This window comes from Ornithorhynchus anatinus, chromosome 17 (genome assembly GCF_004115215.2).
Source record: "Ornithorhynchus anatinus isolate Pmale09 chromosome 17, mOrnAna1.pri.v4, whole genome shotgun sequence".
Classification (NCBI taxonomy): Eukaryota; Metazoa; Chordata; class Mammalia; order Monotremata; family Ornithorhynchidae; genus Ornithorhynchus; species Ornithorhynchus anatinus.
In genome coordinates, this window is record NC_041744.1 from 32,978,086 (window position 1) to 33,001,042 (window position 22,957).

The 22,957-nt window shown below is 46.0% G+C and overlaps 1 protein-coding gene across 5 annotated transcripts in view; it reads left to right on the forward strand.

Moving 5' to 3' along the window:
- Window positions 1-22,957, forward strand: part of LOC103165561 — a 32,694-nt gene that overhangs the window by 2,179 nt on the left and 7,558 nt on the right. Inside the window, exons 2-7 of one of the 5 annotated variants that reach the window (XM_029082150.1) lie at window positions 493-558; window positions 1,857-1,923; window positions 15,063-15,356; window positions 18,456-18,733; window positions 20,134-20,239; window positions 21,300-21,418. In XM_029082150.1, the coding sequence (XP_028937983.1) occupies window positions 18,482-18,733; window positions 20,134-20,239; window positions 21,300-21,418 (477 nt within the window). In that variant the 5' untranslated portion in view covers window positions 493-558; window positions 1,857-1,923; window positions 15,063-15,356; window positions 18,456-18,481. Of the gene's footprint in view, window positions 1-492; window positions 559-1,723; window positions 1,924-15,062; window positions 15,357-17,303; window positions 17,469-18,455; window positions 18,734-20,133; window positions 20,240-21,299; window positions 21,419-22,957 lie in introns of those variants that run through there. The other 4 variants (XM_007657348.2, XM_039914453.1, XM_039914452.1 and 1 more) reach the window with 4 other exon arrangements.

The window sequence follows — 22,957 nt, forward strand, 5'->3', positions numbered from 1 at the left end:
ACAGAATTAGCATATACACTCCCTGCTCATAACGAACTTACAGTCTAGAGGATCAGGTGTTAGTCGAGGAAATCCAGTAGCAGGTAGGGGCTGTTCATTTTCTTGACAGTAGAGCTACAGAATCCCTCAATACCCCAACCTGGAGGTATCCAATATTTTGCCAAAATGGTGGGGACAGGTAGGGATTCCCGTTTCGTACTTATGCTGTAGAGCACTCTTATTCTTCCTCATACTGCAGAGCACAGAGGAGAGAGACATCTGTCCACCCCCTCTCCATTCCCGAAGCCAGAAAGTGCAATTGAAGCAGGGGATTCTGTCTGGGAGGTCCTTGGCGTACCATCCTTGGATGTGCTTGGTGGGGTGGACACCCGATCATTCTTGGCTTCTAACTGCCTGGTCACTTTCTTTATCTGAGCCAAGTATGTGCTTTTTACTGTGTAGTAATACACCATTTAGGGTAAGCATGCGGCCTGTTTTATTTCTTCCAAACAGGAATCTCTGGAAATGTTCTGAGAAGGGGGAAGAAGAGAGAGGTGAAATAGCAAGACTTGTGATTCGGTGAGTCAGGGTGCAGCAAAATGACTTGTTTAGAAAGCATCCCTCCCTTCCCAGAAAGGCCCTATAAACATCCCAATTCTAATCCTTTGGCTGTCCAAGGGACGGATTGAGACATTTCAGAAAATGTACGGAGGCTCAGGAGCAAGTCATGTTATGACTTCTTTTCTTTCGATTTGTCCCCATCACTCTGTGCCTAGTGCTTCCAGAGAAAGTGGGAGTCGGTTTGCTGTCTCATTTTTACAGCATTTGGAAAGAAAGTAATGAAGCCATTGCCTTGCTGGCAAGAAGCATCATGTGGCTTTCCTCGAGAGCCAGCTGTCGGCATGGCTTTCAGCACGTACCCAGCCTGGGTTTCTGATCTTTGCTGTAAATGTTGGGAAAGTTTTAAAATGACCCTCTTGGGGAACTGCATGGCTTAAAGGCTGTGGATTGGGCAGGCGGACTGCCTGTGGCCTCCACAATGCAAACCCGTCTTCGGGATGGAGATGAGATTAGTTTCGAGGAATTTCACTCAGACTTTCCCGAGAGAAAGCCCACCCACTCCAGGCCCCATGAATTAACTTGAGGAAGGAGAATGACAATAGCAAAGGTGTTTATGAAGCACTTACTGTGTGCCAAACACTGGAAACAAGGATACGGTTCCTGTCCCACATGCAGCTCACGGTATTCGAGGGAGACCCAACAGGCATTTTATCCCCATTTCACAGATGAGGAATATGAGTCACAGAGAAGTTAGAAGACTCATCCAAAGTCATGCAGCAGTCAAGTGTTGGAGCTGGGTCCAGAACGTGGGCTTCCTGACTCCTGGGGATAGTCAATATAAGGGACACTAGGGTAAGCCTGTATTTTCCTCATGATAAAGTTTCACTAGGTGACAATAAACCAAACTGAACCCCATCCATAGGCAACTGCCTGTTGATTGGAGAAGCAGTGTAGTTTAGTGGCAAGAGCACGAGCTTGGGAATCAGAGGTCATGGGTTTTAATCCTGTCTCTGCCACTCATCAGCTGTGTGACTTTGGGCCAGTGACTTAACATCTCTGTGCCTCAGTGACCTCATCTGTAAAATGGGGATTAAGACTGTGAGCCCCAGGTGGACAACCTGAGTAGCTTGTATCTACCACAGCGCTCAGTGCTTAGCATATAATGAGCACTTAACAGATACCATCACCGTTATTATTATTTGAGTCTTGGGGATCACCACTGGTCAGGGAGCTTTTCACTCCTATAAAAGTGTAAAAAGCACACAAGCCCTTGCCAGCATTTTTAAACCAATCTTCTCTCCCCTGTGAAAGTTCAGAAGCAGAAAAATGAGGGAAATCATCATTTCTTCCGGCACATCCAGAAGTGATTGCTCCTCACCCTGGGTAAGTAGATAAGAGACCATTTCCAAGGTCTCCTGCTGAACTGGAAATCCTCAACTAAAGGGTGGCACTTATTGGATTTCTAGATTTTTATGGTATTTGTTAAGCGCTTACTAAACCCTAGGCGTTGGGATAGATACAAGCCAATCAGATTGGACACAATCCCTGTCGTACATGAGACTCACATTCTTAATCCCCATTTTACAGATGAGGTCACAGACAACAAGAAGTGAAGTGACTTGCCCAAGGTCACATGGCAGACAAGTGATGGAACCCGGGATTAGAACCCAGCTCCTTCTGACTCCCAGGCCCATGCTCTATCCACTAAGCCCTGCTGCTTCTCTATATGTATACCCTCTTTCAGGTTTATAACGCATAGATTTTGACTTCACAACAGTAGATTCTTGCACTCTCCCAAGTGCTTAGTTCGTGCTCTGCACAAACTAGCAGCTCAGTAAATACCATTGATTGATTATATGGCACAGACTCTGGGGACATGGGACGGGGTGAATAGGAACCATGGGTAATGAGAAAATATTTTTTTAAAGCCTTAGCGGGACTGGAGGGGGAATAAACTGAGGGGAAAATTTAGAGAGGGTGAGAGTATACACCAGAAGAGACTGGAGGGGGTGACTGGGGGAGATTATTTGCTTACCAGACTGAGTCTTCGGGTACGGTGGACAAGTCCATTTTACTTCTGATGAAATGCAAGTTGGCTACCCTGTTGTGGAACCTCTTTGACTCAATATAAATACAGTGTTGTGCCTATTCTTCTGATTTATAATTGAGGGCACAAATTATGGGTAATTACAATTAAAAATGAGTATTGGACCTTGGTTCAGGAGCCAATGCCCCATTTGTAGCATTGTTCTTGTGGGAAAATTGGTTCCAATTTACAATGCTTAGATTTAAGATGCGGTTTCTAGGTACCAGCTATGAGGACTGCCAGTTTTTTTAAAAAATGTTGGTTCTGGAGCAGCAAATCAGTGGAGGGTTATTTTGGGCTCCTGTAGAACTCCACAGAGAAGTGGGCTCCAGGGCCCACATAGCACCCCCAAAACGATAGGGGGTACCCCCTCCACCTCTGTTCCCAATCTAGGCTCCCAGTGGCCCTGCTGTATCCCATAGCTGATCTTGCTCCCACTTTGCAAACATTAAAATACCAGGAAGATACCAAGCTGTAGGGAATCTGGGGAGAAGAAAGAAACTAAGAGGCTGAGAACAAATAGCAAAGAGCCGAATCAACCAGAGACATGTGGAACAGAAAGTAAATCTGACAAATCAAATATGACAAGCTAGGAATTAGCTTGGTGGAATCAGATTGCCATTCATCATCTTCTTCTTGCGAAGTGATTAGAATTCATTCATTTCGGTGGTCAGTATTTCGTTAAAAAAAAAAGCCGCCCCCCCCCCCCCATGCCTGGTCCTTTTGGCTTTCTGCTTGAGCTGCGATGTGATTCATCTTTAGCAGACATGAAAACGAATGAACGCTGCCAGTGACAACCAGGAAAGCTTTAAAGCACATGCTGATTTCAGGATCTGCTGTGATAAATCGCTTGCACACTCTGCAGCTTTCAGTTTAATATCCCTCAAGTCCACTGCCACCCAAGTCCTGATGATAATACCATAAAGCTACTGTGTTGGGAGTCCCTAAAGACCTAGTCAAATGAACCGCCTCTGGAGGAATTGGTCCAGAAAACACTGGCTGTAGCCGAAGAAAGATCGGTTTATGTCCCAGGGAAGAGGTACTTTCGGACTAGCCAAATGTTAGTCATGGGAAAGAGAGGCAGAAGAAGTTGGATTTCAGTCCCCACCTCCCTTGCCTCCCTCTCTCCCCCAAAATCAAGTGATCTGCATAGTTGGCAAGATACTCCAATAATTTTGAATAATAATAAATAATTATGGTGTTTAAGTGCTTAACTACAGGCAGTGTACTAAGCACTGGGGTGGATACAAGCAGATTGGGTACAGATCAGGTGGGTACAAGCAAACTCAGTTCCAGTCCCACGTGGGGCTCACAGTCTCCATCCCCGTTTTACAAATGAAGTAACTGGGGCCCAGAGAAGTGAAGTGACTTGCCCAAGATCACACAGCAGACAGGTGGCCGAGCTGGAACTAGAACCCAGGTCCTTCTGACTCCCAGGTCCATGCTCTATCCACAAACCATGCTGCTTGAAAGTGTAGACCCAGCCAAGGGTGCTGTTACTAATATGGAATCTGAGGTGGGGATTTAACATTTTGGCATTCACCTTGAATACAAGCTCAGGGGAGAAATGTTTCAGTAAAATTATGCTATGAATAGGAATTCTTCTTTGATCTTAGTCCTTTGAAATATACAGTTTTAAAGTTGAAAATTGGTGCAGCCATGCAGATTGCACAAACTCACAAAGAGCCTCAGAAATTAGGCTAAATCTAAAAGGCTTCTTCAAGCTGAAAATGCTAAGTGACTTGTTCCCTCAGTTGTTTGGAATATTGGTGATTTGGGGAAAAGAACGAAAGCTTCTTTAGGCTAAGGGGACGAGGACTGTGTCTGACCTAATTCACTTGTATCTACCCCAGTGCTTAGAACAGTGTTTGACACATAGTAAGCCCTTAAAATGCCACTTTAAAAAAAAAATCACGTAGGAGATGGATCAAGTGAATGTGAAAGTGCTATTCACTAAATCTCATAGCAACAGGTTCTGTCAATCAGTGGTATTTATTGAACACTTTTTGTGTGTAGAGCACTTTTATTAGGTGCTTGGGAGCATACAGTGCAACAGAGTTAGTAGACATGTTCCCTGCTCACAATGAGCTTACAGTTTAGAGGATGTGGTACTATCCACTGAAGCTTGGGAATGGCTTGAGCAAAGCTTTCTTCAAGCAGCAGGGGATGCCCTGTGGAATTTGTTGTGCAGGCCACAAACAATAGCAGTGAGGTTTGGTAAATTTGTAGATGACTGAGTAGTCCACTGGAGGAAAATTTGGAGAAGTAAAGGGGAAGGTTAAGGCAGTTAGGTGGTCCATTACTAACCACTAAGAAGAATTCTAAAGAGGAGCCTATCCCTCCATTCCTCAAAATATCTGGTTTCCTCTGTCAAGGAGTACAGAAGCGTCTGATTGACTACACCGCTGGTCTGACCCAGCATAAGCACTCTGGTCTCCTTCCATCTAATTAGCTGCGATCTAGGGATTCATGGCAGTGTTCTGGACCACCATTTACATTTAGAACAGTGAGGAATGGCAGACCCCTGTCACAGGAGCATTGTGCATAGAAGGCAAAAGATGGTTAAATCCTCAAAACATTCTTGAATTATCTGGGCCTTTCCCAGAGCTGGAAGATGCCTAGTTTGCAAGTGTGAATGATGCCCCATTTTTACTGTCTAAAGAATCCACCCCATAATTTGCCTCTGTAATGATGCAAGCCAGATAAACAGGTGTGGTTAAATCATCATCGTGCCACTGGAATAAACGAATTTTCCTAATAATAATAATTATTATTATGGTGTTTGTTAAGCGCTTACTATGTGCCAAGCACTGTTCTAAGCACTGGGATAGATACTAGTTAATCATGTTAAATCCCACGTGGGGGCTGACAATCTTATCCCCATTTTACAGATGAGGTAGCCGAGGCACAGAGAAGTTAAATGACTTGCCCAAGGTCACACAGCAGACATGCAGTGGAACCGGGACTAGAACCCACGTCTTTCTGACTCCCAGGCCCGTGCTCTATCCACTAAGCCATGCAGAAATAGCATGCAGTGATGTTCAACTCTGGTGCCTTTTTGTCCAAAAAGAGTAGTTGTTGTGGCAGAAGCCTGGCCCAATTTGAACAAGCCCCAAATGCCTTAAATAGTACCAGTCCAACCACCCTCCCCTAAATCAGCAGGGTGTCCCCATTGAATAACCTGCCCTCCCTTGCTTCATCCTACACAATCTACACAAGTCTGGACGTTTCATTAACACAAAGAAACAATTCTTTGGGCCACACATTGGAGATCTCTTGCAGCCAACTCTCCTGCGACCTCTCTGAAACTGGGGCCACACTACCCAAGCTCAGAAGGGGATAACTCTCAGTTGCACTATTTCTTTGGAAATCTGATTCTCAGAAAAACTCAAAGGGGAAAAAAAATCATCCAAAGGCCCAAAATAGAATCATCCACATACCATGCATGCTAGATAATGTGTGATGGGGCCGAGGCTTTAAGAAAGAGGAAGACAGATAATCTCGGGCTCTCTTCAACATGATGTATCGGTTTCCACAGCCTCCAGGGACCCTCGGAACAATAAAATAATTCACCGTGTGCCTATTAGGCTATTTGGGGCAAAGAATCAATTAGTCAACTCAGCGCCCGCAGCGGAAAAGGAAGAGGAAAATATTTTACTTCTGGGCCTTATACCCTCTCGGACTGCTCCAACCCCACAGACAAAAGTAGAGACAGTGTTTCCACTGTCTAAGGAATCTGGCCTTTGTCCCCTGGATCATGCACCCTCTTTATGTGAAATCATGGGCCGATAGTGGTATAATTATATATGGCCTGAGTGGAGATCTTCATTAATAGTGCAGTGGCAGGGGATTCTCTGTGAGGATTGAACTTAGTCTGCTCCCTATTTAGCCTCGTAGATGTTTGCCATGAGTCTCCTCGTGCTGAGCACATCCTCTGAAGGTTGGCCACAGCCCATCTAAGCAGTTTGGCTACTACTTCAACCTCTCTGGAGACCACTGGAGGAGGCTTTGGAAGCAATAACTCAAGCAGAAAAGGGCCCTCTGAGAATGCCTCTCTTCACCAGTCAGTGAAGTCCCAATTTGGGACGGTGCTTTATGGGAACGCATTGGCTTCAGGCAGTTTGGCCAAGAGGAAAGGGATTCAAGTTCTGTTGGGTTCAATATCTTCCATTAAATTGAAAAAAAAGAGAGAGAACAGATTGGCTGGCTTGAGGAAAGGAGTTTATGCTTGAGGCTATACCCAGGGGCCTTTTCACAATAGCACATCCTCCACTTCCCCACGCCCACCATCCCTTCCATCCCATACTCTTGGACAGTATCATTTTCCAGGAGCCTTGACAAGCTTTGCTAGGCAGCAGTCCGAGCTGGACGTACAATGCCAAAGAGGACGATTGCTATGCAAAAAGTTCTCGATTCAGAGCCGCAGTGAAGTAGAGATTGCCCCTCTGGGGAAAGGGGTCCACTGGCAACTCTCTTCTCCTAAGTTCATTTTAAACAAATCAACCTCCTCTCATTTCCCTCCTTCTTGCTATTTTTCTCTCTCTCTCCCGAATATGCTTTGAAATCTTCCCACTTATATTTCCAGCATTCAAAGGTGAACTTCTGGCTTTAGCATTAAAAGCTCACAACCCCCAAAAGAATACTCAGAAGGAGGTTGGAAAGTGACGAAAGACCGTCCCTTTTGACATAATCAAATATTTTTATTCTGCTTCACAAGTCTGTCTTGGTTTTTCCCCGCTTGATCTTCTCTTTAGGATTCAGTGTGTTCTTTCTCCACTAGGAGGAAAGCAGTCGATAGCAAAATCCACTAGGTGTCTGGGGACTGTGATTTTAGAGGCTGTGTTAGCCTGATAATAAAATCATGGAAAGAGGCTGTGTTAGCCTGATAATAAAATCGTGGAAATTAGCACATGCTTAAAGGAAGTATGCTCTGATGATGGCTTCTCCTAGGAGTAAGGGACTGTATTTGAACTCTGGGAAATCTTGGCTATAAAAATTGCTTATCTTCTCCTAGCTGGCAGCTGTGGAGTGAGTTGACACCGGGACCTTGAAGTTACATGTTTTGCTCAGCTGTTTACAATACTAGTAATAAGAGTATTTTTTGAGTGTTTACTATTTGCAGAGCACTGAGCTGAGCTCTGGAGAAATATACACAGGTCCCTAACCCTCCAGGGGCTCACAACCTTTAAAATCTGTGAAGTCAAATGGAGTCTCTAGAGTGAAAAACACCAGAGTTTCATCCACAAAGGATGGGTTTTGATTCAATTTGGTTATAGAAAGGTGGAGTGACTAGGGGTGTGAAATACATGATGGTGAAGTCTATCCAAATGTTTTGCTCAAAATAACAGTGAGGTCCAAGTAGCCACGTCCATCTAGGTCATGCGTATGCTTCAGAGCAGCCTGGCCTTTCAATCTGATCGGAAACAATTGGAATACTTGCAAGGAATGAAAAGCCTCTGGCAGCAATAGTTCCTTTTTTTTCCAGATCCTGTGAAAAGTCCAAATCTCTTTCAGGGTTTCTCTTGCCCCATTCACATGCAAATGATCTAGCTGTGAACCAAGTAATGTGAAGGGTTGGGAAGATAGTCAATCAATCAGTAATCAATGGTATTTATCGAGTGCTTACTTTATATAGAGAACAGTACCAAGTGCTTGGGAAAGAACGCTGCAATAGAATTGGTAGATGGGGTCATTGATATTCAGACCCAGCCCAGCAAGCTGTGTTACTACTTGAAGCCTGGCACTGGGTCTTTTTTGGCATTCACCTTAAACAAAAATACCCGGGGAGGGGTGGGGGGAGGATGTTTTCTGTAAAAGGATCTTCTTAGGAGTAGGAAGTCTTTCTTGACATTAGACTTCACTTTTAAACACATGCAAGAGACGATACTTTAATGTCAAAAACTGATGCATTTACATGTTGTGGCCAGCGCCCATCAGGCTAGTGTTACATTAATGGAAGAACTTGCATAAAGTGAAAACACATTGGAATAATTCTGCATCAGTGCAAATAGTGTATGAAAACAATGTCATTGAGTAGCCTAAAGATCCAATGCCACTTGACATTTGTGCCCTAAATGTCTGAAAATGCTCTACAGCTGATCATCCCATTTACCCCTACAAAACATGAATGGTTACTTGACATTACCGAGAGTGGTAGTGGAAGTGAAAATTCTTGAAGTTAGGGACCCCAGATGAGTTATTGCTCCGCCCACAGAAGATCACTCTCCCCACCTGCAAAACCTTATTAAAAGCACACCTCCAAGAGGCCTTTCCCAACTAAGCCCTCATTTCCTCTTGCAGTCCCTTCTGTGTCACCCTTGCACTTGGATTTTGCACCCTTTATTCACCCCTCCTTCAGCCCCGCAGCGAATAGCTGTAATTTACTTCTTTATATTCATCTCTGAATCCCCCTCTCGACTGTAAGCTCCTTGTGGGCAGGAACTTTCCCAAGCACTTAGTGCAGTGGTCTGCACACAGTAATCAATAAATATGAATGATTGATTGATAGCCAATACAATAAGTTGATTCCCTGGACAAGAGGTTGTCCAGAAGGTGAATTCCTTTACCTTTCCATTGCTGGTTTTTGGTCGTGGTTTCAGGTCCGGCTGGTGGCCAAGGGCACAGGTCCAAAAAGATTCTCGGTGGGTCAATCACTCTTATTTATTGAGCACTTACTCTGTGCAGAGCACTGTACTAAGCACTTGGGACAATAGAATAAAAAAGAAAACAGCTTTATCTCCCTTTTTAGTGTTTAAATGGGCTATAAAATATCAGTAGCCACTGAAGCAGATTATCCACAGAATCCTTTAAATAGGTTCAACACTCAAGTCTAGGAGTTATAGTTTAAGCAAGGTCTTCTTATGTCCAATAGAAGCTAGCCACCAGCTCCTCCTTTGTGTGCCTGAGCTGAGTATGGGACTGAAAAGAAGGAATTCCCAAATCTAATCAGAATTCCTTAAACTTGTTTAGCACTTAATTTTTTCCCGAAGGGCTTTCAACTCAGCTATCTTGCTTTGTCTTCAGAATATCACAGATGAGGAAACAGAAGCACAGAAAGGTCACCAGCAGGCCAACAGTAGAATTGGAATTACAACGCTGAATTCCTGAGCCCAAACTTGTGCTCTTTCCATTAGATCACACTGCCTACTCTGACTGTCTGGCTTAACCTTTCATTTACGATGAACCCTTAGCTAACTCATGAGTGGTGGATTTTCCAGTTTATATAGTGGGATTTACAGTGTTTACACATTCATTCAGTTGCACTTATTGAGCACTTACTGTGCGCAAAGCTCTGTACTAAGCGCTTATCCCAGTTGTTGTTTAGGATGTAATAAGGAGCATAGTGATAAAGGTAATTTCTCAAAAAAGGCACTTATGTGCTTATCAAGAGGGTTTTGGATAGATTCATGGACAAGAGTTTCTGATGGACTCTGACTCTGGGGGGAAAGTTGGATGTCAAAGGAAAAGTTAAAGAGGTTACATGGTCCAGCCCTAAACATTAAAGTGGATGTAATCGTCACATAGACCTGCAATCATCCCTCTTAACCACTGTTGGATTCCGGACTGATTGGCCCATTGATCTCACCGCGATCACGATCTTAACTTCACCAGCTCCATAGGGCTGCCTCTCATCCCAAAAGATCCCAACCATAATGCATATTCCAAAATTACCTGAACCTCATGGAATCTCAAAAGTGGTTTGAAGCTAGAGCCTGGTTCAAGTTTAGGGGGGCGATTCCATTTTGCTTAGAGGAGGGGAAACTTTGACATCATACATTAAATGCTGTTACTCATTTCCAGGTTTTTTTTCCTTTGTGTGTATTCAGGGCAGATTTGATTCATGTTAATAAGGCTCTTTCATGTTTCCTTCCCTTTACTCTATCAGCCGATCCTCACTCAGTCAAGTAATTTATGGGTCCAAAAGAAATTCTTAAGGTAGATGATCCCCTTCTGAAATGGCCATAGACATTTGATTATGAATAAGGAGATTCTCAGAGTAATTAGGTTTCTTTGTGTGATCCTACTGACCATTTTTTATGAACTCCTTTGAGGGTTGACCACCTCATTTCTCCGTAATCCTCTTTGAGGACTTCCTTAAGAAGATTTTGAAGGGAAGGTGTTGGAATTTTGGGCTCTTCATTTTCTGAATGAAAGCATAAATTAAGAGCCGGAACAAAACTGGGGTGAAGCTAAGCGAGATAAGACCTTCAGTCAGTCAAATGATGGTATTTATTCATTCATTCATTCAATAGTATTTATTGAGCGCTTACTATGTGCAGAGCACTGTACTAAGCGCTTGGGATGAACAAGTCGGCAACAGATAGAGACAGTCCCTGCCGTTTGACGGGCTTACAGTCTAATCGGGGGAGACGGACAGACAAGAACAATGGCACTAAACAGCGTCAAGGGGAAGAACATCTCGTAAAAACAATGGCAACTAAATAGAATCAAGGCGATGTACAATTCATTAACAAAATAAATAGGGTAACGAAAATATATACAGTTGAGCGGACGGGTACAGTGCTGTGGGGATGGGAAGGGAGAGGTGGAGGAGCAGAGGGAAAAGGGGAAAATGAGGCTTTAGCTGCGGAGAGGTAAAGGGGGGATGGCAGAGGGAGTAGAGGGGGAAGAGGAGCTCAGTCTGGGAAGGCCTCTTGGAGGAGGTGATTTTTAAGTAAGGTTTTGAAGAGGGAAAGAGAATCAGTTTGGCGGAGGTGAGGAGGGAGGGCGTTCCAGGACCGCGGGAGGACGTGACCCAGGGGTCGACGGCGGGATAGGCAAGACCGAGGGACGGCGAGGAGGTGGGCGGCAGAGGAGCGGAGCGTGCGGGGTGGGCGGTAGAAAGAGAGAAGGGAGGAGAGGTAGGAAGGGGCAAGGTGATGGAGAGCCTTGAAGCCTAGAGTGAGGAGTTTTTGTTTGGAGCGGAGGTCGATAGGCAACCACTGGAGTTGTTTAAGAAGGGGAGTGACACGCCCAGATCGTTTCTGCAGGAAGATGAGCCGGGCAGCGGAGTGAAGAATAGACCGGAGCGGGGCGAGAGAGGAGGAAGGGAGGTCAGAGAGAAGGCTGACACAGTAGTCTAGCCGGGATATAACGAGAGCCCGTAATAGTAAGGTAGCACTGTACTGACCACCCCCCACCCCCATTTTCTCCAGAGCCCTGTGCATTCACTTCCCAGGTTCCCAGAAATACAGACCTCCTGCCACCGAGTTCTGGGGGCCTAAAATAAAACCACCAAACACAAAGGAATCCAGTGCCAGACAACAATGGCTGAAAAACGGACTTTTTTGGCGGAAAGTCAGATGAATGCCCACAATAAGACGAGGTCCCTTTGCATCCCTCCCGGCCTTGATGGAAACCAGGAACCAGATCCCTTTTTGGTAACTAGAGCAGCAGAAACCTGTTGCTTGTCCATTTTCCTCCCACTCCTGGAAATGGAGAGCAGGCAGCAATAATAATAATAATGATAGCATTTATTAAGTGCTTACTATGGGCCAAGCACTGTTCTAAGCACTGGGGTAGACACTAGGTAATCAGGTTCCCACATGGGGCTTCCAGTCTTAATCCCCATTTTACAGGTGAAGTAACTGAGGCACAGAGAAGTTAAGTAACTTGCCCCAAGTCACACAGCTGACAAGTGGCTGAGCCGGGATTAGAACCCACGACCTCTGATTCCCAAGCCCATGCTTCTTCCACCAAGCCACGCAGTAAGCGGCACTGTATCAGGAGAGATTTAACGTCCATCCTCATGGCTCTTGGTTGGTTTTTACTCCTTTTCTGTGGTTGCAAACTTGAGGGAATAGAATATTGGGGAGTTAGGGGAGTGACATCAACCGGTCTGGGACTAAAGTGCTCCTAGGCCCAGCAACGCCATGATCAAAAGAGGACTCTGCTGCTCTTCTAGGAAACAAAATTCTCTTTCCTGCAGAACCCTGGAGTTCTCTGCCAGGCAGTGGTGCCTCAACCTCTCTATTAGAGCCACAGCAGTGCCATCTAGTGTCGTCCGGTTTGCGGGTGGCCTCCAGTCGACCACGAATGGGATTCCTACTAACTAGACGTAAACTCAGAGTCCTGGGAGGTGGAGTCCTGAAAGTCAGCTCTCTGTCTCTTACCAGCCCCACGGTGGACAAGGAAATTAGCCTCAGTGAGCCTCAGTGTCTCCAACTGTTAAAAACAGAAAAGCCTAGGTCCTGGGACAGATGGTTAGGTGACAGGGCAATGCCTGTAATAAAAGGAATAATAATATGTTTTAAGTGCTTACTATATGCCAAGCACTAGACTAAGCACTGCGGTGGATATAAGATCATCTGGTCCCACTTGGGGCTCACAATCTAAGTAGGAGAGAGAACAGGCATCGAATCCCCATTCTGCAGATGAGGGATCTGAAGCCCAGAGAGTTAAGTGACTTACCCAAGGTCACATAGCAGGTATGTGACAGAGCCGGAATTAGAATCTATGTCCTCTGACTCCCAGGCCCAGTTTCTTAACCTAGGTGCAGCTTGAAAAATGTGCTCATAGTTCACATTTTTGGGGAACCCCCTAAATTTGACTGGCTTACATTAGAAATAATAGTTCTTTTTGTTACGGAAAACAAGTAGGCTCTTAGTGTATTAGTGAGTGCTGGGGCAGCAGGGCCTTGTCACCTGTGTCCATGGGTGCCCCGCCTGGTTGGCCCAAATCCATTTGATTGACAGCTACTGCCTGGAGATGCTGGAGTTCAGCACTGTTACCCTCTGGCTGCTATCTGGTTGGATTCTGGAGGCTGCTTTGAAGCCAGTGAATCAATCACTGGTAAATACCAGAGAGTGCTTACCTTGGGCAGAGCACTATACTAAGTTTTGGGAAAGTGCAATAATAATAATAATGGTATTTGTTAAGTGCTTACTATGTGCCAAGCACTCTTCTAAGCGCTGGGATACAAGATAATTGGGTTGGGCACAGCCCCTGTCCCACATGGGGCTCAGTCTTACTCCCCATTTTACAGATGAGGGAACTGAGGCCCAGAGAAGTTAAGTGACTTGCCCAAGGTCACACAGCCAAGTGGCAGAGCCAGAATCAGAACCCATGACCTGACTCCCTGGCCTGTGCTTTATGTAGACATGACCCTTACCCTCAAGGAGCTTACATTTGAGAGGTCCTTCTGGGCAGTAGTGGGATGGTGAACAAGAGGGGAGGAGACAGACTAGGAGATAAGGAAAACCTGAGATGCTACTGGAAATGTGTGTCAATGAGGTAGGTGTGCTGACTAAGACCGAGGTGGGCCTAATTGCTGTTCATCGGGTAGTGAATGTGTCTGTTTATTGTTGCATTGTACTCTCCCAAATGCTTAGTACAGTATTCTTCACACAGTATATGCTCAATAAATATGACTGAATGAACAATGGTATTTATGGAGCACCTTATCATATGAAGAGCACTGGGCTAAGCACTTGGGAGAGTATGATATAAATCCCAAAGTGTCCATCCTGCCCCTGAAGAGAAATTCCTACCATCTGCCAACAGTGCTGTTCAAATGTATCCCACACAGGGTTGGGCCCCAAATTGGAATTTTATAGGTGATCTGCCCTGGCCTGTGGGATGGTGTCAGAAGCAGCATGGCCTAGTCCACAGAGCATAATAAATACCGTAAACAAAACCTGCATTTCTGTCCTTGGTGGCTCCTAAATATGCCTGACACTGCTGCAGGTCCAGTGAGCAATGGCCCCCACATCTCAGAACTCAGAAGCTCAGATCAGTCTGTCCCAGGCTGAGAGGGGCTTTCCTCTTCTCAGCAACTCCCAGAAAAGGCAAATAATTCCCCAACCACGTTCTGTGGTTCTAACACATCTTCCTTCCCCACTCCATTTTCTTCTAACCACTAATGGGGCCCAATTCAAGGCCACAAAACTCAATTGCTACTTTGCTATTGAAGGGAAATGGGTAATTATAAATAAAAGCATCTGATTTTCATCACCCTCACAGGTTTGGGGGCATATGTAGCTCATAGTTTTTTCAGCACGTCTGTCCGACTGACAGCCTGCCTGGATTTGAGACTCAAGCAACCTTTTGCAGTTGTCAGGAAAGCGGGTTTTTTCCTGGTATTGGTTAAGCATTTAATATGTGCCAGGCACTGTACTAAGTTCCGGGGTATATACAGGGTAATCAGGTTGGACATAGTCCATGTCCCACATGGGACTCACAATCTTAATCCCCATTTTACAAAGGAGGGAACTAAGGCACAGGGAAGTGAAATGACTTGTGAGGAATGGCAGAGACGGGATTAGAACCCAGTTCCTTCTTGACTCCCAGGCCTTGCTCTCTCCACTAGGCCACGCTACTTCTCAGTTGGATGCCCCTGGCAGTAACAAATCCTGCTTAAGCCACTGAGAGGACACTGGGAAAGATTCCAGAAGGTTAATGAAGTCCAGGTTCTTTCTTCCTCTCTTCTCCCCTCCAGACTCTGCGTTAGCTGTTGTTCTTGAGAACTTGTAAAGGGGCCATTCCAAAAGCCTGGGGATCGGCCAAACCAGTGATCTCACCAACTGAAGGAGTCATGGGTGCCGAGCGTTGAAGCAAAGCCATGAACTATGACCTGAATGATGAAATAGAGAGGAGGCTCATTAAAGCTGCAGATGGGAAGTCAGGGAAGAAGTAGAGAATGTGGTCTTGGCAAGCACTTTGGAGAATGTGACCCAAAAATGTATAAAAAGCCTCAGGAAGCATGGACAATCATGACGTCATGACAACACAGGTGCCTCTCTTCTCCTCCCCCACCCCCAGCAAAGGATTTGAGGGAAGGGGGATTGTTCCTCTTACCCCTTCTGAATCAATCAGTAATATTTCAATCAGTAATATTTATTGAGTGTATATGGTGCGCAGAGGGATTTTGCGAATGTTTACTTTTAACCTAGGGAAGCAGCTCAGAATTCCAAAAAAAATCTGGCACGGTAACTTGAAAAAGTGGTTGCAAACAAAGGGAAGAAGGTTTCACAAGGGGTAGTGTGGGATCTCTGGCAAATACCAGAGGTAGCTTCTGAACCTCTCTTCCCATCCCAACTTTCCCTGTCCTTGCCAAGGAATCAGTTTCAAGACAGGAGAAAGGCACCAGGCTGGCCTCTACTTCCTTTGAGTGGCCAAAGGAGTAGAGTGAAGGAATTGTATGGGAAGGAGGAAAAGGGGACTGGACACTCTAACCGTTAAGAGTTTGGGCAGCACACACTAATAATGATAATATATATAATATAAAATATTATTTTCCCAAGGTCCTTCAGCTTAGAATATTATTCATAATTTGCCCAATTTCAACTAGAGACAAGCCCATCAAAAATCTAGTGGCTGCATAAACCGCTGCTTTTGAACCTGAGAAACCTCAGATCTTTTCCAGCAACCTGTCGGGTGGCCTCAAGAGCAACACCCAGCCAGATGAACCAGAAGGGCCATATGTATCTTTCCACACATTTTTGCAGAGTTTGCATCTGTCTAGTCACACAGTCGGTGCAGGCTTGAAGTTTTCTCTTTTGGCTATTTGGTCTCATCAGAGATTTCTTGCCCAGATGCTGGTGTGGGTAACGAGAAAACCAAGGAGAGAAATTACAGAGAAGGAAACTGGGCCCTATCCACCCGAGATCTTGAATGAATGGGTGGTTACCTTGGTTTTGGTGGCTGGAGGAAGGACTGGTGAGTGAAATTACAAAGCCCTCCTTCCCCTCCCATCTTGGCAGGGGACTGGAGAAAGCACTGGGAGCAGCGTGGCTCAGTGGAAAGAGCCCGGGCTTGGGAGTCAGACATCATGGGTTTGAATCCCAGCTCTACCAGTTGTCAGCTGTGTGACTGTGGGCAAGTCACTTAACTTCTCTGTGCCTCAGTCACCTCATCTGTAAAACGGGGATTAAGACTGTGAGCCTCACGTGGGCCAACCTGATTACCCTGTATCTACCCCAGCGCTTAGAACAGTGCTCTGCACATAGTAAGCGCTTAATAATAATAATGATGGCATTTGTTAAGTGCTTACTATGTGCAAAGCACTGTTCTAAGCGCTGGGGAGGATAGAAGGTGATCAAGTTGTCCCACGTGGGGCTCACAGTCTTCATCCCCATTTTACAGATGGGGTAACTGAGGCACAGAGAAGTGAAGTGACTTGCCCAGAGTCACAGAGCTGACAAGTGGCGGAGGGGGTATTCTAACCCATGACCTCTGACTCCCAAGCCCGGGGTCTTTCCACTGAGTCATGCTTAACAAATACCAATATGATTACTATTATTTATTATTATCATTATTATTATTATTACTCTGTGGGGCCGGAAGGAGGAGAAGTCAGTGGTCGCACTCGTCCTGGGGAATCTGGCCAGCAGGGTCCGGTCCGGATCAGCGGGCCAGGCGCAATGTCTCTAGCTGGACAGCAGGGGGCAAGGGAGAGCGAGCGGCTCGGCGGCCGGGGTTGGCGGGGCCGTAACCCCCCCGCCTCTGTGGACTCTTCGCCAATCAGGGAGCGGTGAGGGAGGCAGCTGGCCAATCAGCGCCTTCCAGCCTCCGCGCGGTGGCCAATAGGAGGAGCCGCCCGGGTTTGAATGAGCGGGGTGGGGGGAGAGCGGCGGCTGCGAGGCAGGTAAGTGTGCATGGGGTCGCCGATTATCCGGAGCTCCCATCTCCAGCCACCTTCCAGCATCCTTCCAGTTCGACCCGCTGGGAAAATTTGGGGGTGGAGTGGGGGAGGAATTGCAGGGAAATCGAGGCTGGGAATTTCTTTTGGAGGGGGCCCAACTGGCGCAGCCCAGGACTGGGTAAACTGGAGCAAAGCCTCCGAAATACAATGCAGGAGACGAGAAAGCAGTGAATTACTTTTTGGAAATTCAGTTGACTCAAGGTAAATCATAATAATGATGCTATCAGAATAATCATAATAATGATGGTATCTGTTAAGCGCTGCTATGAGGAGCAGCGTGGTTCAGTGGAAAGAGCACGGGCTTGGGAGTCAGAGGTAATGAGTTCGAATTCAGGCTCTGCCACTTGTCAGCTGTGTGACTGTGGGCAAGTCACTTAACTTCTCTGTGCCTCAGTTACCTTACCTGTAAAATGGGACTGAAGACTGAGCCTTACATGGGACAACCTGATTTCCCTGTATCTACCCCAGCACTTAGAACAGTGCTCTGCACATAGCTCTTAACAAATAACATTAATATTATTATTATTATGTGCAGAGCACTGTCCTAAACACTGGGGTAGGTAACGGATAATCAGATTGTCCCATGTGGGGCTCACAGTTTTTAATCCCCATTTTTGTAGATGAGGGAACTGAGGCACAGAGAAGTTAAATGACTCGCCCAAGGTCACACAGCTGCCAACCAGCAGACCCAGGATTTAAACCCATGCTCTCTGACTCCCCAGCCCATGCTCTTTCCACTGAGCCACAATGAAAGAGACCAAAGTCTGGATGTTAGGTGATTCGATAGTGATTTTATGGCATGGTTGAGCTAGATTTGGGTGGGTCCAGGAGGAAGGAAGCCTATCCATCCCAACCTTGGAAGCACCAGCTTTCCCTCACCTTCCATCGCCGGCCGGCAACCACGTGGATTTGCCCCAGTCTTGGGGACCAGACAGGACGGGGTGACTTTGGGACCAGCACCTGGTTTCTCCTGGCCCAGCGCTACACTGGAAGCGGGAGGTTCGGCTGAAGGCGTAGCTCAATTCAGTTTTCCATTTTTTGAGATCATGTTTGAAGTACTAGCGATACGTTTACATCTAATTTCTCTCCATTTGGAGTAAATAGTAATTTGTGCGTGTGGAGCTCTTTAAAGAAGGTTTCTGTTGCCCTTTTGTGTCAGCACTGAGACTCAATTTTCTTTCATTTTAGGAACCTAAGGTCCAAGGAAAGCAACCATGGCATCTGTCACAGGACCACATCTGGAACGGAAGAAGTCACAGTTGCCACTGCAGACAGCGCCCGAGTGGCGGGGCAAGGCACCCCAACCAACCAAGCCAGCCCCGCCGGAGGAAGCAGAGGCTGCCACCACAACGGGTGATGCAGGGGACCGGCATGCGGAACGTCTGGGGAGGAGAAGAGGACGGATGTCACAGAATGGAAGCAGGGAAGAGCATCAAGGGCCTGGTTCTCCTGGGAGTAGAGACAAGGTATTGTCACCATCATCAAAATAACTCCCACTGGCCCTGGCAGGAGGTTGTTCATGGCCAGCCAGCATCCAGCTGTTTCTTAGGTGCTTGAATATGGAGCAGACCTAAAAGATTTGCAGGCTTAAAGCAAAGCACCCATTGAGAGAGAAAGCCAAAACACATTCAGCGTGGAAGCAGCGCGGCTCAGTGGAAAGAGCCCGGGCTTAGGAGTCAGGTCATGGGTTCGAATCCTGGATCTGCCACTTGTGAGCTGGGTGACTGTGGGCAAGTCACTTCTCTGAGCCTCAGTTACCTCATCTGTAAAATGAGGATTAAGACTGTGAACCTCATGAGGGACAACCTGATTACTTATCTACCCCAGGGCTTAGAACAGTGCTCTGCACATAGTAAGCACTTAACAAATACCAACATTATTATTATTATTATTCATAGGCTCCACATGGCTCTGGCCCTGTATTTATGGCTTGTGCTCTTGGGCTCATTTCTTTTGACTACTATGACCCTTAAGAGTGTGTTTCCTCTCAACAGACTGAGAGAAGACTGATTTTTTTTTCCCCGGTCTCACCTTGATCCCATATTCTTGATTTTTGGGACCCAATCCTTCTCACCCGGGATAGGTTTCTTGTATATCTCACCCTTAATTTTATTTGCATAATAAAAGTAATAATCATGGCATTTTTTAAGTAGTGGGCACTTGTACTAAACGCTGGGGTCGTAAGCAAATCAGGGTGGACACAGACCCTGTCCCATGTGGGGCTCACAGTCTCAAGCCCCATTTTACAAATGAGAAACTGAGGCACAGAAATGATGTGACTTGCCCAAGGTCACCCAACAGACCAGTGACAGAACTGGGATTAAAACCCATGACGGTCTGATTCCCAGGTCCATGCTCTATCCACTGCACTATGCTGCTTCCCTACTAGATTTGACCTACTAAAAAGTCCTAAACAGGAGCTTCAAGAGGCTCTCCGCCAGGCTCCTCTTCCTCTTTCTTCCCACATAAACTATGCTGAATTAAGATCCCAATTTAGCGGCCGGCTACCTTTTTGAACAGAAAAACCAAGCGAAGTTGCGGTGTAACATGATGACATCTTTACACTGTGCTCCTAAGCTAAAGCTGCTTCATAGCAACAACTGTGGCTGCCAGCTGGGTTACCTCTATTGTGTCTCCCCAGCCCCAACCCTGGTCTGCCCTTGTCCCCAAGGCTGGGGACGAGAGGACAGAGAAGAGAGTGAGGAGAAAGGGGCACAGGGGAGTGGAGTCACTTTGCTGGAGAAAAGTCTCCACTCGCTATGGAGTCGATCCATCTGTGGTTACTTGTTCCTATCGACCCCTTCCTACCCCGCATAAATCACGGAAGAGTCCAGTTCCAGTATGAAATTATCTTCTATCTTCTCAGGAAAGACGAAAAGAGAGAAGTGAATGTCCGAATCACCCTCTGAAACTTGAACATGGCACCGCTGCTTCCCCTACAAAGAGGAGATTAAGCGAGATGACTTTCCATGGCAAGTATTTTGGTACCTGGACTGGTCAATTCTAGCCACACTGGAAAACAGTGCTACCCAGTTGTATTCTAAGATGATAAGCTCTTCACCAAAGCTGAAAAAAAGTGTGGCCTAGTGGATAGTGCATGGGCCTGGGAGTCAGAAGGACCTGGGTTCAAATCCAGACTCTGCCGCTTGTCTGCTGTGTGACCTTGGGCAAGTCACTTAACTTCTCTGGGCCACAGTTACCACATCTGTAAAATGGGGATGAAGACTGTGAGCCCTATATGGGACAGGGACTGTGTCCAACATGGTTAGCTTGTATCTACTCCGGCATGTAGTACAGTGCCTGGCACATAGTAAGCGCGTAATGAATGCCATAAAGAAAAAAAAAAAGCTGAGGCTGATTTCCAGAGCAACTCATGGCTGTCCCCACAGCCTCTGCAGGAAGTTTGAACAGAGTCTACTTCAGTCTCTGTCCTGTTGCCCAGGCCATATTTGCTGTGCTTACATATTACCCAAAGAGAAGCAGCAGGCAGCAGTGAGTCTAACTGGATTTAAGGAAAGAGAAGGAGTGGGTAAATGGCTGATATTACTGCATCTCCCACCTTATAAACAACCCCCGTTTAGACTTTATGAGAGGCATTGCTGTACTTGAGGGATGATTCATATCACCCAAGTGCTTAGTATAGCCCTCTGCACACAGTAACCGCTCAGTAAATACCAATGGTTGATTAATCTTCCTTCACCTCTGATTTTTCCTTCCCTTCTCCCCTCCCCTCAGTGTACCTTCCTCCGTCAAGGCATTTTAGTCCCATCCCCATTGTTCTACCCCATTGTTCTAGTTCCAGTTCTACTTTTTAGCTGACTAATGTAAGCAAAGGCTGCACATTCACTGTGTAATGTGCTCTGCACCCCTGACTGCCCTCCCACTTTCCCCTTACACCCTGGGACGCAGGACCGAGGCTCAACCATTTGCCTTAAAGGACAACACCATCAATCGGTCATTGGCCAATTTGATGTAGAGGGACGTTTGACATTTTAATGTCGATACTTTTCAAAAACTACCTTTTCTCTCCAGGATTGGGTGACGTGAATGTCTCTGGGATTCTCGGCAAGATGCAAGGTTACCAACCACATGTCGAAGATGTGACGTTTCTTAAACGACTGAAAAATCAGAAGGAAGCTGAGACTTTAAAGGTAAATCCAGAGTCAGGCATTCTTCACTCTCTGTGAAGCACCTTGCTCTCTCCTCTTTACCTCTCCCCCACACCCAAGAACAACCAGAATTCAGTAAGCTGGAAGTGGTAGGACTGGTTTTGTTTTGTTTTTTTATAATATTTGCTAAGCACTTTCTGTGTGCCAGGCATGTACTAAGCACTGGGATAGATACAAGCTAATCAGGTTGGACACAGTCCCTATCCCACATGGGGCTTACAATCTTAATCCCCATTTTACAGATGAGGTAACTGATGCCCAGAGAAATCAGGTGACTTGCCCAAGGTCACACAGCCAACAAGTGGCGGTGCCGGGATGCCAGGTCCTTCTGACTCTCAGGCCCGTGCATTATCCATTTCGCCACGCTATCTCTTTAGGATGTGGACATTATCTTCAAGATTTAAGGAGCTGTAATGTTGTACTATACTCTCCCAACTGCTTAATCAGTACTCTACACACATTAAGCGTTCAGTAAATACGATTGAATGAACAACTGGGTAGTCAAGAACCTAAGCATCGGCTAACATATCACGTGTCAGGATGGGCACGTACTATGCTTAGGAATTCATTATTTAAGGTTAAACTGCTTGGGAAGTTAGTGAAAATCCCTGCCTCCCAGCTGTCTCCTAACTCTAATAATTAGAATTATGGTTTTTGGGAAGCGCTTACTGTGTGCCAAGCACTGTATTAAGTGCTGTCCGCCACCCCAAGGTGGTGAGTCTTTCACCCTCCAGGTCACCATGCCCTGGTGTCCCCTTTGGGTTGTCCTTTGTCTTCATGATGATTGCCTCAACTTCCTTCTCTTCTTTCCCTCTCAGCCCCATCCTGCTTCCTCTCTTGCATGGCCCTGCTGTGTCTCCCTGGTGATCATCATTAGCAGCATTATTGAACTAGATTAATAATAGTTATGGTATTTATTAAGTGCTTACTATGTTACAAGCACTGTTCTAAGCACTGGGTAGATACAAGTTAATCAGATTGGGCAGTGCCTTTCCCACATGGGGCTTCCATTCTAAGAAGGAGGGAGAACTAGTATTGAATCCCCATCTTATAGATGAGGAGACTGAGGATCAGAGAAGTGACTTGCCCTAGGTCCTACTGCAGACAAGCTGTGATTAGAACCCAGGTCCTTGGACTTCCAGGCCTGTGTTCTTTCCACTAGTCCAGGCTGCTTTTTGGGGAACATGTGAAAGAAAATCAAAGATGCAATCCCTGCCTCTGAGAAGCTTTATAGGCCAGGGGCATTACCCTTTCCTCTTGTCTTTCACGTCTCCTCCCCATAATATTTCTTTCCCATTTTCCCTTTCTGCTTTCAGCGTTTGACCTTGCAAATCTAGAACCTCAGTGGACAAACGCTATCAATTGCTAGTTGCCTGGTGTATTGATCTGTTTTGCTTTGTTGTTGACGATGATGATGATGATTTTTAAATCACCATTTGGGGAGATGTTCTTGCCTTTTCTATCTCATTTTCTAGATATGAAAAACTTTATGCTGAGTTCAGTCTTTCAAGATAAGGGATA